This window comes from Lolium perenne, chromosome 3, assembly GCF_019359855.2.
Source record: "Lolium perenne isolate Kyuss_39 chromosome 3, Kyuss_2.0, whole genome shotgun sequence".
NCBI lineage: Eukaryota > Viridiplantae > Streptophyta > Magnoliopsida > Poales > Poaceae > Lolium > Lolium perenne.
In genome coordinates, this window is record NC_067246.2 from 150,299,975 (window position 1) to 150,322,772 (window position 22,798).

At 45.8% G+C, this 22,798-nt stretch overlaps 1 protein-coding gene across 2 annotated transcripts; it reads right to left on the reverse strand.

Moving 5' to 3' along the window:
- Positions 1–6,298: 6,298 nt before the first annotated feature.
- Positions 6,299–12,441, reverse strand: LOC127327049 (respiratory burst oxidase homolog protein B). 2 transcript variants are annotated; one of them, XM_051353831.2, is made up of 13 exons: positions 12,171–12,441; positions 10,705–11,295; positions 10,466–10,625; positions 10,200–10,248; positions 9,991–10,104; positions 9,482–9,916; positions 8,155–8,541; positions 7,983–8,075; positions 7,652–7,767; positions 7,459–7,561; positions 7,253–7,332; positions 6,641–7,152; positions 6,299–6,552 (listed from the first exon to the last, which is right to left on the reverse strand). In XM_051353831.2, the coding sequence occupies exons 2-13, from the start codon at positions 11,258–11,260 to the stop codon at positions 6,443–6,445; spliced, it is 2,715 nt and encodes a 904-aa protein (XP_051209791.1). In that variant the 5' UTR covers positions 11,261–11,295; positions 12,171–12,441; the 3' UTR covers positions 6,299–6,442. The 2 variants fall into 2 exon arrangements, with proteins under 2 accessions (XP_051209791.1, XP_051209790.1); XM_051353830.1 differs by lacking the exon at positions 12,171–12,441 and adding an exon at positions 11,985–12,164.
- Positions 12,442–22,798: the final 10,357 nt, after the last annotated feature.

The window sequence follows — 22,798 nt, forward strand, 5'->3', positions numbered from 1 at the left end:
GTAAGGTCGCACATTTAGGCTGTTAAAAGGTCGGCTGTGAGTGGGCCAAGAAAGGGCCACGGTTAACGGGCTTACCTTAATGGGCCACCGCAAATGGGCCTTGTGCATAGCTGGCAGTTATAAACGGATCGTCTTTTAATGGGCCACAATAACCTGGGCCCAAAGTCCAGTTAGTGCCACGTGTGTTCCTGCATGTGGCCCCCGACGTCCACGTGTCGGCATTTCATTTTGCCACGTGTCGAGATGGTATTGGGTCTTCTACACGCATATGTTTCTATTTCGGGTGACACGTGTCGACATGCCAATGGTGACGCTCTAGACACGTGTCAACCTTCGAATGCAAATCTACATGGCCACGTGGTGGGAGAAGGTTCATCCGGAGTGGTCAGCTAGACGACAAAGATGACATCATGCGCTTTTAATTATTGGACCGACAGCTCAATGATTGGTCTGACACGGTGGTCTCGATCGGGGAGGCAGCCGTATGACGGTTATGCCCGTCATGACGTACCGGGCCGGGTGGGCTTTGGGTGTGGGCTAGGCCGTCACGGATCCATGATGGGATAATCTAACCGTCAGTCTGGCCATCTGCGACGCGAGGTTCGCCACGGAATTCCAAACCGTCAGTATGAGGCCTCCATGACAGTTTTTGGCCTTTCACTGACGAACTAAAATCGTTATAGACTAGTGAAATGCTACTAGTGGGAGGAGGGCGCCCCAAAATTCAAATTTCAGAGTAAACATTCTGTGGCGCATGGTCATATGGTGCGCCACAGAATTTGTTTTCGAATTTTCTATTTTGGCAGGAAAAAAATCTTGACTTTGCTGTATCTTTTTACTCTTTTCGAAATTGGCGATTCTAAAAATTATCTAACCGGGTGAACCCGGGTGAATCCGGATGTAGAATTTTCTCCCGGTCATTTTGATATATTGCGCATTTTTTCCCGAGTTCGTATGCAACCAGAAATCCAGTTTGATGATTTTGAAACGCAATTTTGCAAAAAAATGTCGAAATTCATGTTTGTTAATTCTCAATAAAACTAGATGACATAATACATGGGCACCTCGAAGGATTTTATTTTTGAAATTTCTATCTATTTATTTTGTATTTTACAAGGAAAAAAAAGTGATCCAGGGGGTGGGGGGTGAGTGGGGGTGGAGTTGCCTGGAGAGCAAAAAAAATCTTCTGTGGCGCATGGAGTTCATGTGCGCCACAGAAATGTGGATTTTCTGTGGCGCACCAATCCACATGCGCCACAGAAAGTCTTATTTTTGTGGCGCACCACGTAAGGTGCGTCAGAGAATGTCTTATTTCTATGGCGCAGAAAGTCTTATTTCTATGGCGCACCAGGCAAAGTGCGCCACAGAATGTCTTATTTCTGTGGCGCACGTGGTCATGTGCTCCATAGAAATAGTGAAAACAATTATTGGGCCTGGCCGGGTGGGGCCCACCATATTTTTGTGGCGCATGTCAGTGTGGTGCGCCACAAAAATACGCTATTTTAGTGGCGCACAGGAATTATTTCTGTGGCGCATGCAAAACAGGTGCGCCACAGAATAGCATCCCGCCTATAGCTAGTTTCCTACTAGTGGTGGCTGCGATGTATAGCAGTAGAGGTTCTTTTTCACGTGGTGCCACTAGAACTGATGATGTCGAAATAGTGCGTTTGAAGTTCTTGATCGCTTTATCTGCTTCCTCGTTCCATTCGAACTTTTCTCCCTGTTTTATAAGCGTTTATGAAAGTTCAGAGATGGTAAACCTAGAGGGGGTGAATAGGTTTCTACAAGTTTTAATTCTTTCTTTGCAATATTAGGCTTTGCGGAATATAAATATTAGCCTAATGCAAACTAGGTGAGGTACCCTAGATGATAATACAAGTAACTCAAGCACGAAGGCTCTCACAGCATATATAGCACAAGTAAAGAGTTCGGTGAGGGATAACCGAAAGAACACGAAGACGAAGACGAAGATGTATTCCCGTGTTCCATTTCTTTGCAAGAAGGTACGTCAAGTTTGGAGAGGTGGGGATCCCACGAAGGATTTCCCAACGCCATGAAGGCTCACCTTCTTCTCCGAGCTTATCCCACGAAGGAATAGCTCTTTCACTTTTGGTAGACTGTGAGGCAGCCTCCAAACCTTCACAATCTTGTCAGGAGCAAGTTCACAGCCCGGATGCTTCCGGACGCTTTTGCCCACCTAGGGTTTCCAAGAAACCCTAGAGAGCAGGTATCTTGATGAATACAAGGGGGAACAAGATTTGGCTCGGTGGAACTATAGATCAAGACCTCCTCTAGCTTTTCGCCGGAGGGATTTGAGTTTGGGTGGAGGAAGAGGGAGATCTGAGGCTTTTGGTGTTTCTATCAATGGAGTATGAGAGAGTGAGCTCAAGAACAGTTTTTAGTGTAGTGCCTAACCGTTCTGAGCTAGGAGAAGGGGTATATATAGGTCCACTTGAAATCCAACCGTTGGGGACTTGTCCAACTCAACAATGTGTCGAGGAGGCCGGTCCGCCGAGCCTGCCGGTGGCACACCCGGTGCCGCCGGGCCACAGACCGGGCTGGCTGGGAGCCGCTGGGCCTGGCACCGGGCTAGTGTTGAGCGTGAGTGTCGAGCCCCTAGAATCTGCTCCGGTGTGCACTGGTGTATGGGCCGGCCTACGCAGGGCCGGCCGTTGCAGGAGCCGGTGCCACCGGGCTGGGCCCTGGGCCACCCGGTAGAAAACCGGGCGTGGCACCGTGCGTGAGGTGTCGAGTCCCTGGATAGTGCCCGGTGTGCACCGGTGTCAGGGCCGGCTGCGCCGGACCAGCTGGTGCAGCACCCGGTGCCGCCAGACCAGGCGCCGGCCTGAGGAAAACTAGTGTTCCCCTTTTTCGTCGAAGTGGGGGTCTCCCTTCACCTTCTTGTTCCATTGATACACCATTATGTCTGTTAGACTAATACCTGAGAATAATCTTATAGGCATGTATTAGTTCGATTACTCTAGCTACGGTGTCATTGTTACCAAAATAATGGATAGGGGTAAAATACCCTTACAGTATAGAATGGTAAAGCTTTTCTCCCAACCTGGAGACAAATCTACTCAAAGTTGCGACACGCCCCGTTAACTGTTGTATTTCCTTAAGCTTGGTTCGTTTCTTCATCGTCAAGAGGGCTTGTATTTTCTCAGGATTTGCTTCAATTCCTCTAACCGGCACCAAGTATCCGAGGAGTTCTCCTGCAGGAACACCAAAGGAACATTTTTTCGCGTTCAATTTGATGCGAAACTTATCGAGGTTGTCGAATGTTTCTCGAAGATTATCCATTAGAGATGACCCATTTTTTGTCGTGATGACCACGTCATCGATATATACTTGCAACTCACTTCTGCATCATGCGCTGATATGTGGCCCCCACGTTATTGAACCCGAATGACATTGTTTTGTCGCAGAACATGCCATGAGGGGTTATGAAAGATGTTTTGACTTCGTCTTCTATTTTTAATCAAATTGCGTCTTGTGCGGCTGAGTTTATATTGATATGATGTTAGCTCCTCCACCGTTGCTTGCGTTGTCATCGGTTTTGTACCGTTTATGGCCCTTGCGGCTCTATCCCATGAAGCTTGGGAAAGCTGCACCTGCTCTCTTAGCTGAGCTCCAGCATATTTGTTTCATGTTCCTTTTGTGAAATCTGCAGGATGGACATAGGAGTTACCTAATGGGTCGACAACTCAGATTGTTCATCTTCCTCTACTTCGCGACCCGAAACCGTGAGCACGCATATCTGATGGCGTGTCGAGTCTGCGCTATCGTCGAGCTCGGGATCTTGAATCGTCGAGTTCCTTCTGCGTGATGCTAGACTTGGCATCCGCACACCATGCAAAAGGTAGGTGACACTGTCGTATGGATCGGCAAAGACCCCCTCGCTAACAATGAAGTTGATGTTGTTGGTGAGCTAGAAATTAGTGAAGTTGTTGGAGTTCGTGCCCTGAAGCAGATCGGTTTCAGTGGTCGACCCGAAAGTCATCCCGCCGAACAAATCGGTGAATTTCCCGCTATCAGCGGGCTTGGTGAAGCATAGAGGTGAAATCGCCTCGTCGCCTAAGTCGATGGATGGATTCGACGGTCCCGAGGATTCAGACTCAGCCGCCGACCGTCTCGAAAAAATTGGGGCCGAAAAGCGATATGAACCTTCCTTCCCGACGAGGAAGCGGAAACTCCCGAACGTCATGTCCATTGCTTCTCCCAGGTTGGCATATGCAGTCAAACGGGTGGGAGGGTGAGGAACAAAATCGACAAGACCAAATTGGATCTGTTTACCTCCTTCCATTGCGTTGCTTGATGCTAACGATGATGATGCCATCGAGATCAGGACTTTGCTACCTCTCTTCCCACAGACGGCGCCAATTGACGAGGTATCGACTCGTCAATGCCTACAGATTGTAGACTAAGGGTTTCGTGAAATTAGAGGGCAAGTAGAACTCGAAGGTGGTCAGACGAACAAAGGCGTCTAACTAGAAAGAAACGGTGGCTAGGGTTTAACAATGATCGATCCTTTCTTTGCCCTCAGCTTCGCCCTTATATAGGAGGGGAAGCCGAGGCTTTCCGTGTCATACAAGTATACAAAACATCGGTCCGCATTGGGTCTTTCCATATATTGCTACAAGTTTCCCTATATTGACTCTACTTCCTTAATCCGCATGTCTTCAGCTTCATGGGCCTCCAAACCTTCGGGTATGTGGGCCTTCAACTCCTTAGATACCTAAAAGCATGAATCAGGGATATATACGTGACATTCCCATTAGGCACACTCATGTCAGCTCCCGAGCGGTTCTACCAGGTGTGAGAAGAGAGAACGATTGATCCCCCCCCCCAAAGAGGGGAGCTACTGGGCTTATATAGTGCCCGCTACATTTACAAGGAGGCCCTAGAGTCTATGACGCCAACTTCGCCTTCTCTGGCTTCTTCGTGTGGTCCCGAGGCACTGGGGGGCCCGGCAGCCATCCCTGTCACGTCCTTCTGTCGCTGCTGACAGGGACAAGACAGGGCGACGGATGGCTCGTAGGCCGGCATCTAGCCCTGCTCCCTGCGGCTCCTAGCGTAGCGCCGCCGTAGTCTGCACCACCCCGGAGAGTCGGGCCATGATGGCTGGTCGTCACGCTGATCCCTGTTGATCTGCAGTATCGCGGGATCAGCGGGATAAGTCGTCCTCGTGGACTTTTGCACCCAGACGGGCGTCCAGGAGCCTTATCCTGCAAGGATCACCAACTTCTAGAGTCGGTCAGGGAAATGACAAACCCGACCAAGGATGGGCCAGCCGGCATGGCGATGCCGAAGCCGGCCGACCCCGTCTCAAGCTGGATAGTTGATGTCGAAGCCGGCTCAGACCACGGCGCAGCTGGCCATGACCAAGCCGCCCAAGACTTGGTTCCAGCCGGCCGGCCCGGCCCCAAGGCGGCCAGCCACGGCCCAAGCCGGCTGCTCCTCAGCAGGCTTCACGGTGAGCCAGCCGGCCCTGAGCCAACTGTTCCCAGTCCTTTGACATACACGGGGTCATCCCCCGACACCGCCTCCACCTCCTACTCCACCGCAGATTGGTTCCCCCTCGTTTGGTTAGCCTCGTCGGGAACATGAGGGGTGGAGAACCCGATCTACGAATGGAGGTTTCGATAAAAGTAGTGCTTTTCTATACAATTAGGTTACGGTAGGTTAGGGTTTAGGTAGTCGTCTTCTTTTGGTTTCCAAATCAATGGAGAAGACATCGTCTACAATAATTAATCTTTAGCCCCTCTTTCGACAACAAGATCTTCCTCCTGGCGTTAATGATGGTGTTGGAAGATTAAAATTTTCTAGGTATGGTTCTTTAGATTTTTTTGCTGGATCAATCTAGGTTCTTTTCTGATAGTTGCCACGAGGATGTTTGTCCTTGCAATATTTGTTCCGGTTGCTACGTCCACAACAATGGTGATTCGTTCTCTCAGCTCAGGCTATACGGTTGCTTTTTCCTGGCATATTGATGTTGGAACTCTTGTCGATGGTGATTGACTATTTCAATGGTTGCGCGTGTGCACGAAGCCTTGGCATTGCAGCTCAAATTAAAATCATGGGAGAACCTTCATTGATATCTTCAAGTCTGAGCTGCCTCCAGAAAAGTATAAGAAAGAGTTTGAAGATCTCGAAGATTTGTTGGTTTCTTTCGGACTTTATTTTATTTATTTTATAATGGTTGAAGTTAGCTCATGTATCTTTACCATGTATTATTAGTTACTATAAATATGTGGTATTGATTGTCAAAAAAATGCATAACTAAATGTCAGGTGAATAAGTTTAACGTCACATGCTAGTAAATATGTCTGGGCACAAGGCTAAGCAAAACAACTCCAGTTTTATTCATCTACCCTTACAAACCGTATAATGCACATGATGAACCAGACCCTGGACACATGTTGGTATATAAGTTGTACCATCAGAAGTTCTCCTTATGAAACTCAAACTTTGTATTCGTCTTGTGGGTGAAATCTGCCGACAACTGCCGAAGCTGTGGCACGAGAACAGGCTCGCCACAGTAGAAAACCCCTGAAGTAAAACCAAATGTTAGCAGGTGATGGGAGGTAACGGACATTTCTAGTACCATGTGCAGAGTGTGGCAGCAAAAAAGACCTACCAACGCGTTGATTCTCATGGTTGACCGCGACACGCTTGAAGACACTTCGCCAATTAGGCCTGGCGAAGTGAGTCTTGACACTGGTTCCAGACAAGATATCAACCCCCTTCTTTGCATGTTGGAGCTCTTGGAGCATGACAATGAGGGCAGAACGAGCATCGCCTTCCTGATACACACTTGAGCAGTGGTTGTGGAGCTCGATAACTCCATCCTTATCCTTCTCAGCCACCTCATTCATCACCCCTCTGAACCATTCAAAGGAGCCTTCTTCCCTAGTGACCCAGTAGAAGTAGGCCCTCTTCGTCATGAATGGCCTCTTCTTTGCCCTGCCGCTGGCTTCAGGCTCTGTACCACCAACAGACCCCCCACGCTGGATGTGGTTAAGCACATCCTTCACAATGCTGATCAAAGGAGTGGCTCCAATACCAAGTCCGATGAGCAATAGCACATCATACTCTCGGTAATCTTGTGCTGGAGCGCCATATGGTCCATCAATCAAAAGTTTTGGGAATCTAGTACATGTCAACGAAGTTCAGGATCAGGTGAGAGTTTGAAAATACATATACTATGATAAAAACATTTTGGAAAGAAACTGAAGAAATTCCTGTTTACCTTGCATTGCTGTCAGTGACTCCCATGGAGAGGTCAGCTCTAAGAAGTCCACTTTCTCCATCGGCAGGGGGGCGACAAGCCTGGTTTACATTTAGAGTTATTATCGGTTCCATCAGGTAGAGCAATGGCAATCAAATATAACAAACGAACAACTAAAAAAATTACCATGCTTCAGATAAAACAAAGGCCAAAAGATGCTGATTTACCTCAGAAAACACAGTCCTAAGCCGAGAAGTCCAATCACCCCTTGTGCGAATGTGGACACTAAGGTAATTATCTCCTGGTGCCGATGTAATGGAAAATGGGTGCCTGTGATAGAGCAAATTTTCCATGCTATTGGTCATATGCTTATTCAATAATTAAATTAATGCAACTCTTAAAAGTGTGTAATTTGGGTACCATTCATATGGAGATACGGCACGGCAATTTATAAAGATGTACTGCCCACTCCGGTATCTGAAACCAGGTGGCTTGGACATATAAAGAGCCAACACATTCCCTGGATATACCGCAACCTGTTGGGAACATACAAATTGAAGGCCATGAAATAATGAATCCAGAAATTTGCACTAATTAAGGCTTAGTTTCTGTTCAGAGCACATCTCCATATTGAATGGTTTGGTACATTATTATTAGGTGTCATATTTAAAAGAAAAGACCATTACTGTTCATCACATTGAGGGTCAAAAAGATAAACAACGACAGAATTTGAAAAGTTTAATTGTGGTACCTTCTGAATCTTAACTGCATCATGGCTTCTAAATAACCGAACAATGCGCTCACAGGAATATAAGAAGACAGGGTAAGCAATGTACATCCACGTCTGATCATATTAAAAAGTTATCAATAAGTATCAACTTTGATCATTAGATATTCTATTGGTGTGAGGGTATAGACTTTACCGATTTCTTGTACCACTCCTTCGTTAGATATAAACTTGTTCCATGGACGATGAGCAGGGCATACACAATAACAAATAGGTGGTGTGTAAACCAAAAGGCATTGAAACCAGTCAACTTCTTGAGTGGATTAGTGTCCTTGAGCTTGTTACGCCGGAACCATGGCTGGGCTAATACAAAAGCAATTGACATGAGCACTACCATGGAGATACCTGTCCACCCTGCAGTTCCTTTTACAAACCACCAGTAATTTGGTGGCCTTGTGGCCCCAAAGAAAGGCTTCATTGGTTCATATTTTGCATCACTTGCATGGAGCAGGAGAGGAAAATCACATGTCAGATGAGCACCTGCATGCAAAGCAACACCAACTGCAACACCTGCTGCTATTACCTGCACAATCGTAACATGCATATTAGGTAATATCCACTATTTTTAGATGCGGCTGACATGAAGATCTTGTGGCGGCTTGTTTTTCTCTTTATTTTTAGATGGCTGATCCATGTGGAAACTTTGTGTGATCCATGAATTGGTGTAAGAATGTAACTCAGACCTTTTAAATAAGATTAATAAGAGGCCGTATGCACCAATTGATGCAGAGGCTGGGGTCTCCCCCTTATCGAAAAAAAAGGTAATATCCAATATAGTGATGTAGTCACAGTTTTAGTCAGTGGTAAATTATCTATCTGGCCTCGTCAACAGTTTATTCTCGTTTTATCGAGAATTTTATTATTCTCGTTGGCGAGCAATTAGAGACGTTTGAGAGGATTAGAGGCAGGTTATTCTTTAGCACTAGGTTCTTCTATGATGAAGGATCAAAGGGCCCTAAATGGTTGGAGAGAGTCGCAGGAGAGCAACAGTTTCTTGGACTATTTTAAGGTCGTACAAGGCATCTAATTTGTTCTTGATAGAACAGATGCTCATTGTTGTGAAGTGTATATGTGGATTGCCTAGCCCTTTCCATCAGTTTGGACTTTTGGTTCAAGTGGCTAGTGCATGAAGCTTAACATGGTATCAAAGCCCCAGGTCTCAAGTTCAAATCCTGGCTTTCACATGGTTTTCGCAATTAAGCCTAAAAATTGCTGTTGCCCCCCTCTTTAGCCACCGCTGTTTCGGTGTGCTCTTCTTCTTTCACGTGTTGACTTTCTCTTCTCCCGTCACACGCGAGTGGGGGTGTTGTGAAGTGTATATGTGGATTGCCTAGCCCTTTCCATCAGTTCGGACTTTTGGTTCAAGTGGCTAGTGCATGAAGCTTAACACTCATAACATATCTCACTATACGATATCAGATCTAAATACACATTAAAACAGTGTACATATTATTACCATTTACCTTGTGAAAATTTATGTTGTCGTTGAACGGTACAACAGCTCCAACCTTTGTCTTGGATCGAATCCAAGTGATTGTATTTCTGCAGACAGGAAGAAGGACTAGTGCCATATTAAATTTCAGGGTCTCAGCAGCACCCTTTGCAGTGGCAACACAGTAGCCCATAATGTGAAATACAGCTCGGTTACGATACTGGATGAACTTCCAAATGAAAAGGGCGATGCAGATGGAGAGCCAGAGAGTGATGACCCATATCCGCTTCCAGTTTTCTTCTAGGAAGTACAAAAACTCCTGCCAATAATGGCGAAGTGGGCTCATTTCCTTGCTAGGTGCAAGCTTCATGCTAAGAGCTTTGCTAAGTTTTGAGCTGTGGGTGGTCGTTGATCTTGCAACAGCTTCAGATGGCGACTGCAGCAATAGTGCCTCCAAGTCTTCGAGCTGTTAACATTGGAGTGGTCAGAAAAGAACTGTGTAGCGATTCTCAACTGTTATTTGACTAAAAATGGACACACCTCTATGTAGCCCAAGTTGTTAGGGTCAAGCTCTTCCATTATGAGGGCTGTGTACTCATCAGCTCGCTCCTTGATCTTGGAAAGTTTATTTGCTGATGCACTAAGGGCAATAATCTGCAAAAGCATGTTACCATTTGCTTAATCATGCTTTAAATTTACACCATGAGGGCATTAAGATCATATTTTCAGTTTGGAGTCTTCTGGCTGACCTCTTTAACTTCCTCTGCCGTGATTCTTCCATCAGCATTTTTGTCAACCCTGAACAAAAAGGTGACGACATGTTAATACATCAAATGACCTAGAAAACCATAACTAAAGATAAGTTGTTCGATAACTTCACATGGAAATCCCTGTACCACTTAGTTAATTGAGTTCAGTGTTTTGAAGCGAGTTTGGAATTGGCATTTATCGCATATAGGATATACAGTGTGTCTGTTAAGATGCCAAAACAATATATATAGCAGAAACTACTAACATGTCAAAGAATGTCTGGAGACGGTTGTCAAAACCCTGATCACTAAGTTGCTCCCAGAATTCTTTGAGCTCCTCCTTAGTGAGGACTTCCTTCACTATTCCTCTCTTCCTCGCTAATGAATCAAACATTTGCATTGCAAAATCATCAGACCCTTCCATTCCTGCAAAATCAAAAGCAACAACTGAACCACCATTCTATCAAAAATTATATGTCTAGATGCAGTGGAAAATTCAAATTACCAATGCATTTCCCAAATCTCGAACGAAGCAGCATGCCATCGACTTGCAGATGATTGAATCGCTTCTCCACCGCAGCCCAGCCATCATTGCCAACTTTCGCAGTCACAAACTGCATCCCTTTGAGTGCCACCGCGGCCGTACTCTTGCTTCGGTCATATCTCTTCCTTACGACCTTTGGCGCCGGTGTCTGTGGCAGTGGCGCCTTCTTGCTCGGATTCGTCAGCTTTAGCCCATTAGTCACCTGCCTCAGTTTCGATGACAGCTTGCCACCCCTTGATGAGGAAGGTGACACCAATGACAGGCCATCAAACCCACCGCTATGCGCTGAGCCACCATCATCAACCGCCCTGACATCTTGGATTGCCACTGAATCACGTTGTACATCGAGGGTAATCTCGACAACCTCGTCATCGTCTTTGAACCTGGTGGCCTTTGTAGCCCTGTGGCTTGAACCTTCTAAATTGCCGCTGTTTGGTATTAACGTGGCAGTGTCATCTCGTGACCTTCTTGAACTATCAGAATCAGTGACAACCATGCCAGCTTCAATGTCAGCCATCTGTACCACCTCTCAGGACAATTTCCTATGTTTCTCTGGTGAAAGGACAATTTCGTTAGCTGAGAGAGAAACTACGACCGCAAAATTAAAGTTACTGCATGTCTCTTTCAACACACACAAAAGGTTACAGAACGTGTATTTCCTGTTGTTCTATCCATCAATACAATGGTACATCAGTACAAAGGAAAATTACGACTCGCTTTCAAAAAAAAAGGAAAATTACGACTCGGACCAAAATTATCTACAATTCAGCTACATAAAACAGAAGAAAATATCTTGGAAACAGAAGTAGCAACTGAAAGAGGAGACCAGAGTGTTAGCTCCCTTGTCTTATCATCAGATCCAGAGCAATTTCCCAAAAAGGAAATTCGGAAGAAACATAGTAGTAATTGCGGTAACAGAAAGGGAGGACATTTGGGACTTCCAAAAGTAAACAAGAAACCGAGGAAATAACTCGCACCAAAACGGCTCCAGGTGTGCTCAGATCTAGAACTTGCACGAGGAGCACCCACCCTCTCAATCAACCATCCATTCAATGGAGCCAGAAACGGAGATAAGAAATGGAAAACAGAAGAACATCTCTAGGAGGGGAGTGAAGCAGCATCCACTGAAGAGTAAACCAAAATTTAACCACACCGACTGGACCCTAGTGGAGAACCAATAAGAAACCGAGAATCAAGCGCACAAAGTTTTTGATAACAAGAAAAGGGGAACAGATTGTTGCCTTAAAAGAGAAAGATTTCAGCCACCGATTGGAAGCCGGAGCATTTCTTGAAATTCCACCGGATGAACAGAGAAGCGAAACCCCTGCCTAAGCACGCTAATGGTACAAACAGCAGAGTGTTCTCGAACCGGAACGCACGAGGGCTAGCACCAACCAATCTTGCAGATGCAGGTGGCCTTTGCTTACCTGGTAGGCTGGTACTGCTGTCTAGCACTCCTACTCCTCCCAATGCGATGCGCTGTTCTCACACCAAATGAGGCCAGTCGCTTCAGAAAACAACAAAGAGGGTAGTGATGGGATTAGGGGAAATTAGAAATGCTGCTCCCATTGCTATTACTGTTGGTTAGCAGTGTGTACTGCTACCGTGTGTCCGTGGGAGGGGAGAGAGGCTGGGGCCTGGACTGGACAGCTTGACACCCTACGCTGATGGCTGCTGTTGGAGCATGTGCGGAATGGTTGTTGTCTGCAACGCAATCACTGCTCTCCCTCTCTACCCGGACTAGTGCTCTCTGTCTCCACGACCCTGAACCATATTTAAACTTCTAAAGTGGAATGCACCTCTTGATATGTTTTCTTAGTACAAGAATGCACCACTCTAATACTCCTTTTGACAGCAACGTCGAGACAAATAAACAGTAGCATCGTGAATGAAAGTTCTTGAGCAGTTACATGAGGGGTGTTATTTTGTCCGTTTTCTGCTTCGCTTTCATGAATATATATATACATATATATATAGGTTGTCGTCGGTAACAGACTGAGTTAATAAAGTTAAATAAAGAAGCTAAGTTCCGGGAGTGATGTTTTGGAACATGGGAGCATATGCTCCCTTTAGTTTAAAATGCATCTTACACACATTTTGAATTTCAAAAAAATTGAAACGAAAAATTCGCACGTACATCTTCACGTGCTACACGCTTACAAAGTTGTTTCATAAAAAATCGACTTGTCATGTGATGTGTGTAAAAAAGAAAAAAATCAGTGCTAAAAATAATGTTTTTTACAAGATAAAATTTCTCTTTTTACATAGTGCACAAAAAATGTTGGTTTTTCTTGATACTTGACTCGAACACACATATATTATGAAGATGTACATGTAGAATTTTTTGTCAAATTTTTTTAACACTTCGAAATACAATTTTTTGGTAGAGGGAGCATATGCACCCGGGAGCCGAATTGAATTTCTGGTTCCCTCTTTCTCTAGCCCCTCTTGCACTTAATTAACTTCTAGAGCATAAACAAACGTAATAATAAATATTTACCTGGACGTCTCCCCTCCCCCGTCTGTGCGAGAGGGGCGATTTTTTTCCACCTCCCAGTCGATCCACCACCTCGCCGTCGATCCGTTGGATCCCTCGCCCTCCGCCGGCCGCTCCGGCGGCGGGAGGGTGGGGGATCCCCGCCTCGCGTGTGTAGTTTTGGTGGGCTCGGTTGGGGCTTCAACCGGCGGCGCGGAGGAGAAGCTGAGGTCGCCGGCGTTGCTTTTGGTGCAGGTGGGCGTCTTCTTCGGCGGCGGTGCTCGTGGAGCTCCGTGGTGGCGCACCTGCTTGCCGTGCACCCGCGAATCGGAGGATTCGTGCCGTGCTCTCTGCCCCGGCCAGATCTTGCGACGGCGGATCTGGGTGAAGAATAAGATGGAAGCTGCTGTTCATGGTGACCGCGTCGACGGCGGTGGCGGTGCAGGGCGGAGGCTCTACGGAGCCGAGTGGCGTCGACTTCCCGTCCGCACTGGGGTGTCTCCCGATCCAAGGCTTTGGGGAGTTCGTGCGGCGGCGCGCCGGCGCGACGTTCTCGTTTCCGTCTCCGTTGCTGGGGTTCAGAAGGACCAATTTGTAATTTCTTTTTGGTTTCTGGACTGTTCTGTAAGAACCGCGGTTTAATATGAACAGGGTTTTCTCGCAAAAAAAGTAGAGATTTTTTTTTTCAAAATAGGAGCTTAGGTGCCTCCTCTCCATCCCTAAGAGCATATCCACTCGGCCACCCCATACGGCATCCGTCGCATTGCGTTTTTCGGCCCATATGGAGGACCATTGGTGCGGTCATCGAAATGGGGGCCGGTTGGCTCCCAGCCGCAACCCCCATACAATCAAAAAAATTAAATAATATTTGATTGCATAGCATTTTTAACTAGTTGTACTCTTGTCTAGTCCTGTAATACATGTCTTTGAAGTCATCGTACTCGTTGTCGTTGTCGCTTGGCGCGCGCGGCTGGAACCTCTGCGGTGGTTGCGCGAGCTGTAGCTATTGTTGCGCACGTTACAGAGGCCGGTGGACGCAAAGGCTGCAACATTGGCCATGGTCGCCACGGTGTGCACGGTAGGCCTTCTCCTCCTTCTCCTACCAGGACCAGGCGTAGTCCATCGACGCCGGTGGATTGGGTTTGAGGGAGGCGCGTTTGGCGGCTTGCTGGCTGGGATACTCCTCCGGGTCGCCGGCGCGTCTGTGATGTTGCGCAGCCATGGCGTACTCCAGAGGCACCTGCCACCCCAGCCACAGACGCATGAGCCGAAGATGCCACCGTGGGGGCGAGTGCTCCCGGATGGTAGCGTTGCCGCACCCGCTGCCACCATTCTTCGGCTAGAAGTGGGGGTATTGCAGGCAGGGTTAATCGCCCAACATGATGTGGTCCATCACGCTCTCAAGAGTCGGTCACCCCACTAGAGCCCTCGCCCGGCCTCGTTGTTTTTCACAGGAGGTGTCAATCTCCATCGTACCAAGTCGTGTTGTTGTCAGGTTCCAGTGGGGATCCATCCACTGCTCCGATGTGAGCTTGCCGTAGTAGTGGTGGGTGATGGCTGCATGCCGAGCCGCACCTTGCGGGCCGGGAGAGACCGGCACTCAGCCTCCATACGAGAAGGGGGGACCGGTAGCCCGGCGGGAAGGGGTAGTTGGAGGCACAGCGCTTTCGCCTCCGCATAGGTTAGTGAATTAATCGCGCCTGGCTAGCACCAAAATAAAAATGGGGGGCACGTTGGGCGCCTTTTTTTTGGCGCCGGCACCCCCCATAGCCCTTGGGGGGCTTTGGGAAGGCCAGGTGGAGATGCTCTAATAGCATCTTGATGCATGTAAAATGCATGCATGAACTTTGTGGTTTGTTGACACATATTCCCACATATTTGCACCATATATGATGTTATGTCCATGTTTTAAATTGATTTTTGTGGATTTACCAATAATCCCCTTTATTTTGGTTTTAATCCTTCAGGACAGGAAAATCCTATTTTGTGTATTTTTAGCTTTCAGGGACCTAAACAAAGAGAAATGGAGGTAGAATTCTGGAGATGTCAATATTTCATCAAGAAAAGAATCTAGAGCACTTGGACCTCACGAGAAGGGCCAGGAGGGCCAAAAGATCCCAGGTGGCGCGCCCAATTAGCTAGGGTGGGCATGCCACCCAGTCTCTTTTTCTCCTCGGTAGTCCGATTCGCTTGATTCTTTCGCCAACGGACTCCATCTGACCTAAAAACCTCTATATAAAGGAATTCTCGAGGTTTCATCAAGGAAAGTGCGGTACAAACACTGAAACACCAAAACAAAGCTAGAACCAGCGAAGATTGGATGGGGAAGTTTCGCCGGAGCCGTTGCTGGAGGGATCTCTGCCTTCTCCAATGTCTCCACCATCATCACCATGATGAAGAGAGAGTAGTCCACCTCTAGACTATGGGTTTGTGGCATTAGCTTGATCTATTTATGTCTTTTTCTTCATAGATCTAGTACCATATGAGCTTCCCAACATGATTATGGTTGTATATGTAATTCATATGTGGTGGATCTTTATTCTATGATTTGATATATGAAATTGGAACCTATTATGTGTAAGATGTATTGACCGAGACTTATGGTGTTTGATTTGCTGGTCTTCTCACCATTTCCATTAGTTGTCGCTCCTTGTCGTACAGGCGAAGGAATATCCCTCTATCACAATCCCGCAGCCTCGTTCAGACTTGACCGAGACTTATAGTGTTTGATTTCAGAGAAGGAACGAAATAAACATTTTTTAGTGCACCGTGCTCTTCATTTTTGCATTGAAACAAAATTGTTCCACGTCCCATGATCTCAACCATTGAGTTGTCCCCAAATTTAACTTTGCCTTTAATTGACACACTAAATCAATGAACTTCTCTTCAATGCCAGTCATGTGATTACTAGCTCTGTGTCCAAGTACCAAATGTCTCTTCCATTCTTTTCAATTTCTTAGGAATAACCTTCTCTTCATTGAGGAATACTTCCCCTCTGACTTCATCTGCTGCCATAGTAACCTCACACACCTGCATCATCAATAGAGCTTGATTCTCATCATCACCATCTTTTCTGGCCAATTAAGCCTTTTCTTTCTCGGGCTGCTTACAATCTTTCTTGAAGTGTCCTTTTCTGCGACAATTGTGACACTTCACCATTTTTATATCAAACTTCCATCAAGGGTCTCTGTCTTTTTTCCAGACTTATATCTTTGCCCTCCATGAACCCTCTGTGTTTTTCTTCTTGCTGGAGAAATCCCACCAAGTCTTCAACGGACAAGGTATTTAAGGGCACACATTGTTCAATAGATGTGACGATCTGCATGAATCTAGCAGGTGCAACAGCTAAGAATTTTAGCACAACTCTAAGGTCGGGTACATTCTCACCAAGGGAACGAAGTCCAGAGACCAGTGTGTTGATCCGCTGTGCGAACGCATCAACTGCTTCACTGTCGCCCATCTTCAGTTCTTCAAAGTCCAGCCGCATCGACTGCAGGCTGGCCTCCTGAACGCGTTCGTGGCCAACGTTCGCCACTTTGATGGCATCCCACGCCGCCTTCGCTGAGTCGTGGCCGGCAAGCAATGACATGACGGAGTCCGGCACCGCCGAGTAGATGCCGAGGAGCGCTTCATGGTCGACTTCGAAATCGACATCAGTGTGCTCGATGGCTTCCCAGACACGCTCTGCTCGAAGAGCAACACGCATCTTCATCGCCCAAATCCCATAATTCTTGGAGGTAAGCTGCGGCCAGTCGATGTGTGGTCGTGCTCGTGGATGCACTAGCGGCAGAGTAATTTCACCACTCTTGCCATCGGTCACCGCCTTCAGCTTCGCCGCCGCCTTCACCCATCAAGGCGTTTCTTGGGCGCCTCTGCATCCGCGATCTCATCCGGAGTTGGTGGCGCCATCAACCGCCGCCGCCCGCCGCCGACGGAAACTAACCTAGCTCTGAGGCCAAATGTAAGGACCGGAGCTGCCACTCTCGTCTCACTATTTTCGGTGGACACACACGCAGCTAGCTCTATACGATTCAGGGAAATAGAGAAGCTCCCTTTGGCTTTGGGAGCCTTCCTCTTCTTTACTGAATATTCAGGGTTATGTTGCTACACATTGTAACCCTCTCTTTTACATCTGCTGCCCGATCAGCAGTACACCCAGGTCGTGCTTCTACAGTGCACCGACCATACACAATATCAGCTACACTAGTGCTGATCTAAGCCATGCCTCTACTAGCCTGCTGCAAGAAGCAACACTGTAGATGACTGAAGATGTTGCCAGACATTGTGCTTATACAATTGCAGCAAATGCCGGTCAACTGAACTTCAAAATACACACATTCACTTTTGTGTCAAATACATCACTGTACAAGGTCACAGGTAACACGTGGTGGTAGTGGCCGCGGCCGTGGCTTCGGGGAAGCCGCATGAGCTCCTCCCGGCTTTGGAGCTTGGCCAGTAAGGCGTCGGTGAAAGAATGGCGGTGACCGTCGTGACCTTCTGGTAAAATCCTAGTGAATCCGAGCTCGATGCGTCAGTGCAAACTTTGTGGGAGGATTTGAAGGTCCAGTGAAGACGACGGGCGCGTTGTGCACCTCTGTAAGAGCATCACTAGTAGTACCCTAAATCATCAAACCCTCAAACCAGTTTAAGGGTTAAGAATGGATATTTTTTGGCACTTTTAGAGGTTGTGATAAGGGGTTGCCCGATATTCTCAGTAAGCGACAGGTGATGATGAACACGAGATGGTAGCAGCGGATGAAATCGATGATATGAGGAAGGTAACTTGTATGACGCCGACGAAGTCTCTCGATTGATTCCTGATGCCAACGCAACAGCTCTCAACTCTGCAAGATATTCGCAACTCCACACACTTGCGCACGTAGCCGTCGACCACGAAGCGGTAGATTGCAATCTTCTAATCCCCAATGGAACAGCAGATCACACAAACTTTCAGTAGCATAAAACTCCAGATCGCAACGAATTGGAGAGTTGTGATTCAATAGTTTTGCATAGCAAACAACTAAGAACTAGGGTTTATCTTAAACATGGTCTAAAGCAGCTAGGGGGGCGTCCAGGGCACTTATATAGGCGTCCGGGACGACTTCTGGTCGAAAAGATACAAGAATAACCGACCCAGAATAGATCTGGTGATAGGGCAAAGGTGGCCGATCTTTCGATGAGAGTATGATAACGTAGATTTGTTGGTGGAGTTCGTGCTTGACGATCCGACTACACGTGCAAAGCTTGTGCGCCAATGCAATCGCTAGGACAATCTCCGGGAGTTACTGATCTTGCGGGAGCACGATCAGCCTGACCAGAAGGTCTTAATTCCTACCTGAAATCGAGAACAAGTAAGAACTAAAGATGCAATCAGAATATTGCGAATAGAGATGAAAGCTTGATTGATAATGGTGGGATTCCGAATAATCGGTCTTGTTCTGGGCGTTGGCCTCAAAAGAAGTACACGAAGTTGCAGCAATTGACTAACTTTTAATCTAATCAAAATCCGAGTCTAAACGTGACGGCTATGGGGGTATTTAAAGGAGGAAAAGGTGGGGTTTCAGCCAGCCATACGTATGGTGGCCGAAACAACCCCTAGAAGGCCTTTCCCCCTTCAATACGGACTCTAAAAATTGGTTGTCTTAATTCCTGCGAAAATGACATGGGCCTGGCCCAAAACTAAAGATGACGCAACACCATATTATGCTATGGACGAAATTATGAAGTGTGAATCTCTATATTTCGTCCATGTCTTCATCTCTTCTTATGGTGGCTTCAAAGTTCTGAAATCTCCACTTGTGGCGTCATCTTCGATCCTCAAATACTTGCTGCCATCTCCTCCATGCGTGATCATGCTCCAATGCTTGTCCTCCTCATCCATGCTAGATCCATCATTCCTAAGAGTAACAAACATATCTGATTTAGGCAGCATCATATTCTCATGTATGTGAGGAATATATAGTTCCAAGAATCGAAAGTACCTGATAGTTAAGTTGTTTGGCACGAGCTCGAGTGATTGGTCCTTGTATTTGTGTGGCTATAGGTACAATGGTTGTATCAATAGATGGGATGTCCTCATCATGCCCCCCTTCTTGAATTGAAGTCGTCCTCGACGAAAGCTCCTCTTCTTCACCAAAGTAAGGCTTCAAATCTGCAATGTTAAATGTAGGACTAACCGGACCCAATTCTGCAAGAAGCTCAAGTTTATATGCATTATCATTTATTTTCTCTAACACCTTAAAAGGACCAGCAATGCGTGGCATTAGTTTAGACTTGCGCAATTCAGGAAAACGATCTTTGCGCAAATGCAACCAAACAAGATCACCAACATCAAACACAACATGCTTTCTTCATCTATCCCCAGAAATTTTATACTTAGCATTCATGCGTTCTATATTGTCTTTAGTAGTCTCATGCAATTTTAATATCAATTCAGCACGGTCTGTAGCATCCAAATTATTTTGCACCGAAGATGGTAAAGGCAACAAATCAATAGGTGCACGTGGTACAAAACCATACACAATCTCAAAAGGGCACATCTTAGTGGTAGAATGCAGCGAACGATTGTAAGCAAATTCAATATGAGGTAAACATTCTTCCCACAATTTTAAGTTCTTCTTCAAAACAGCCCGCAGCATAGTAGACAATGTTCTATTTACTACTTCAGTTTGTCCATCAGTTTGGGGATGACATGTAGTACTAAACAACAATTTAGTCCCCAACTTTGCCCATAAACATCTCCAAAAATGGCTAAAAAACTTAGTATCACGATTAGAAACAATAGTATTTGGCACACCATGTAAACGAACAATTTCGCGAAAGAACAAATCAGCAACATGTGTAGCATCATGAGTCTTATGACAAGGAATAAAGTGTGCCATCTTAGAAAACCGATCCACAACAACAAATATACTATCCCTCCCCTTCTGTGTACGAGGCAAACCCAAAACGAAATCCATAGAAATATCCTCCCAAGGTACAATAGGAACAGGAAGAGGCATATATAAACCATGTGGATTAAGTCGAGACTTAGCTTTTTGACATGTAGTGCAGCGTGCCACAAATCTCTCAATATCTCGACGCATACGTGGCCAGAAGAAGTGTGCAGCAAGTCCATCCTCCGTCTTCTTCACACCAAAGTGTCCCATCAATCCTCCTCCATGCGCCTCCTGCAACAACAAAAGACGAACGGAACTATCTGGGATGCATAGCTTGTTAGCACGGAACACAAATCCATCATTGAGGACGAATTTGTTCCATGTTCTACCATCTATACAATTCAGCATCACATCTTTAAAATCAGCATCATGCAAGTATTGTTCCTTTATAGTTTCTGATCCAAATATCTTGAAGTCAAATTGAGATAGCATAGTATAACGGCGCGACAAAGCATCAGCAATAACATTATCTTTACCCTTTTTGTGTTTGATAACATAAGGAAAAGACTCAATAAATCCAACCCACTTTGCATGGCGACGATTCAACTTAGCTTGACTACGAATATGATTCAAAGATTCATGATCAGAATGTATAACAAATTCTTTAGGCCATAAATAATGTTGCCAAGTTTCTAATGTCCGAACGAGCGCATATAATTCTTTATCATAAGTAGAATAGTTCAGACTAGGCCCACTCAAATTTTCACTAAAATATGCAACAGGTTTGCCCTCTTGTAATAACACACCTCCCAAACCAATTCCACTATTCAAGCTCAAAAGTCTTATTGAAATCAGGAAGTTGGAGTAATGGAGCATCTGTTAACTTATCTTTCAGAATCATGAAGGCTTCTTGTTGTGCATCGCCCCACACAAAGGGCACATCCTTCTTTGTAAGCTCATTCAACGGTGCAGCAATGGATCCAAAATCTTTCACAAAGCGCCTATAGAAACCAGCGAGGCCAAGAAAACTCCTCACTTGTGTGACCGTCTTTGGCTGCGGCCAACTCTCAATTGCCTCAATCTTGGCTGGATCAACTTCAATTCCCTGCGCAGTAACAACATAGCCAAGAAACGCAACTCGATTGGTGCAAAAGGTGCACTTCTCAAGATTACCATACAAACGTGCATCACGTAAAGCATTGAAAACAGCACGTAAATGATCCGAATGTTCCTCCAAAGATTTGCTATAAATCAGAATATCATCAAAGTATACCACCACAAAACGTCCAATAAAAGCACGTAAAACTTCGTTCATTAGTCTCATGAAAGTACTAGGTGCATTAGTTAAACCAAAAGGCATTACTAACCACTCATATAAACCGAACTTAGTTTTAAACGCTGTTTTCCATTCATCTCCTAATTGCATACGAATCTGGTGGTAACCACTACGCAAATCAACTTTAGAGAACATAATAGAACCACTCAATTCATCAAGCATATCATCTAAACGAGGTATTGGATGATGGTATCGAATGGTAATATTATTAATAGCTATACAATCAGTACACATGCGTGAAGAACCATCCTTCTTAGGTACCAAGATAATAGGAACATCACATGGGCTAAGAGACTCACGAATGTAACCTTTATCTTGGAGAACCTGAATTTGTCGTTGAATCTCTTTCGTCTCTTCAGGATTGGTACGATATGGTGCACGGTTGGGCAGCGAAGCTCCTGGAATCAAGTCAATCTGGTGTTCTATCCCACGAATAGGTGGCAATCCAGGTGGAACATCTTGTGGAAACACATCAATGAATTCCTGCAAAAGGTTAGCAACCGCAGGTGGCAAAGAAGGAGGCATATCCTCAAATGAAAACATAACTTCTTTGCAAATGATAGCATAGCATTGAGTAGTGTTCACATCAAGTTCAGCAATATCAGATTTGCTCGCAAGCAAACAAGGATTCTTCAAACGAATTTCAGTAGCATGGTTTGAATCAGATTTAGTATTAGTCTTATGTGGCACAAAATCTGCAGCAACAATCTGATTTTCACTCTTATGTTTCTCCTCATTTTTTACTCTACTAGCTCTAGCAAGATCATCTTTTACTATTTGTTCAGGAGTCATAGGTTTGAGACCAATTTTCTTTCCATCATGCATAAGAGAATATTGATTAGTTCTACCATTATGAACATATTCTCTATCAAATTGCCAAGGTCTACCAAGTAACAAAGAACAAGCTTGCATAGGTACAACATCACAATCAACAAAATCAGAATATGTACCAATAGTAAAATGCACACGTGTCTTGTTACCTTGAGCTTCCGAGAGCTCTCAAACCATTGAATGTAGTATGGATGTGTGCGTTGTCTTGTAGGGAGAGAAAGCTTCTCCACCATGTCAACGCTAGCCAGATTATTGCAGCTCCCTCCATCAATGATGATCCGTATAGCTCTCTCTTTTACAACGCCTCTTGTTTGAAACAGATTGTGGCGTTGATCATGCTCAGTTTTGCTCAATTGCACGCTCAACACACGCTGCGCAACTAAGCTCCTGTACTGATCAGCAGTGTCAGCTTCCATTACCTCCATCTCTCTCAGAATCAGAATTGGCGCCATCACGTGCAGCAATAAGGGCCAATGTGTCTTCATCAAAGTCACTTGTAGAATCATATTCTCCATCTTCACGCACCAACATCAC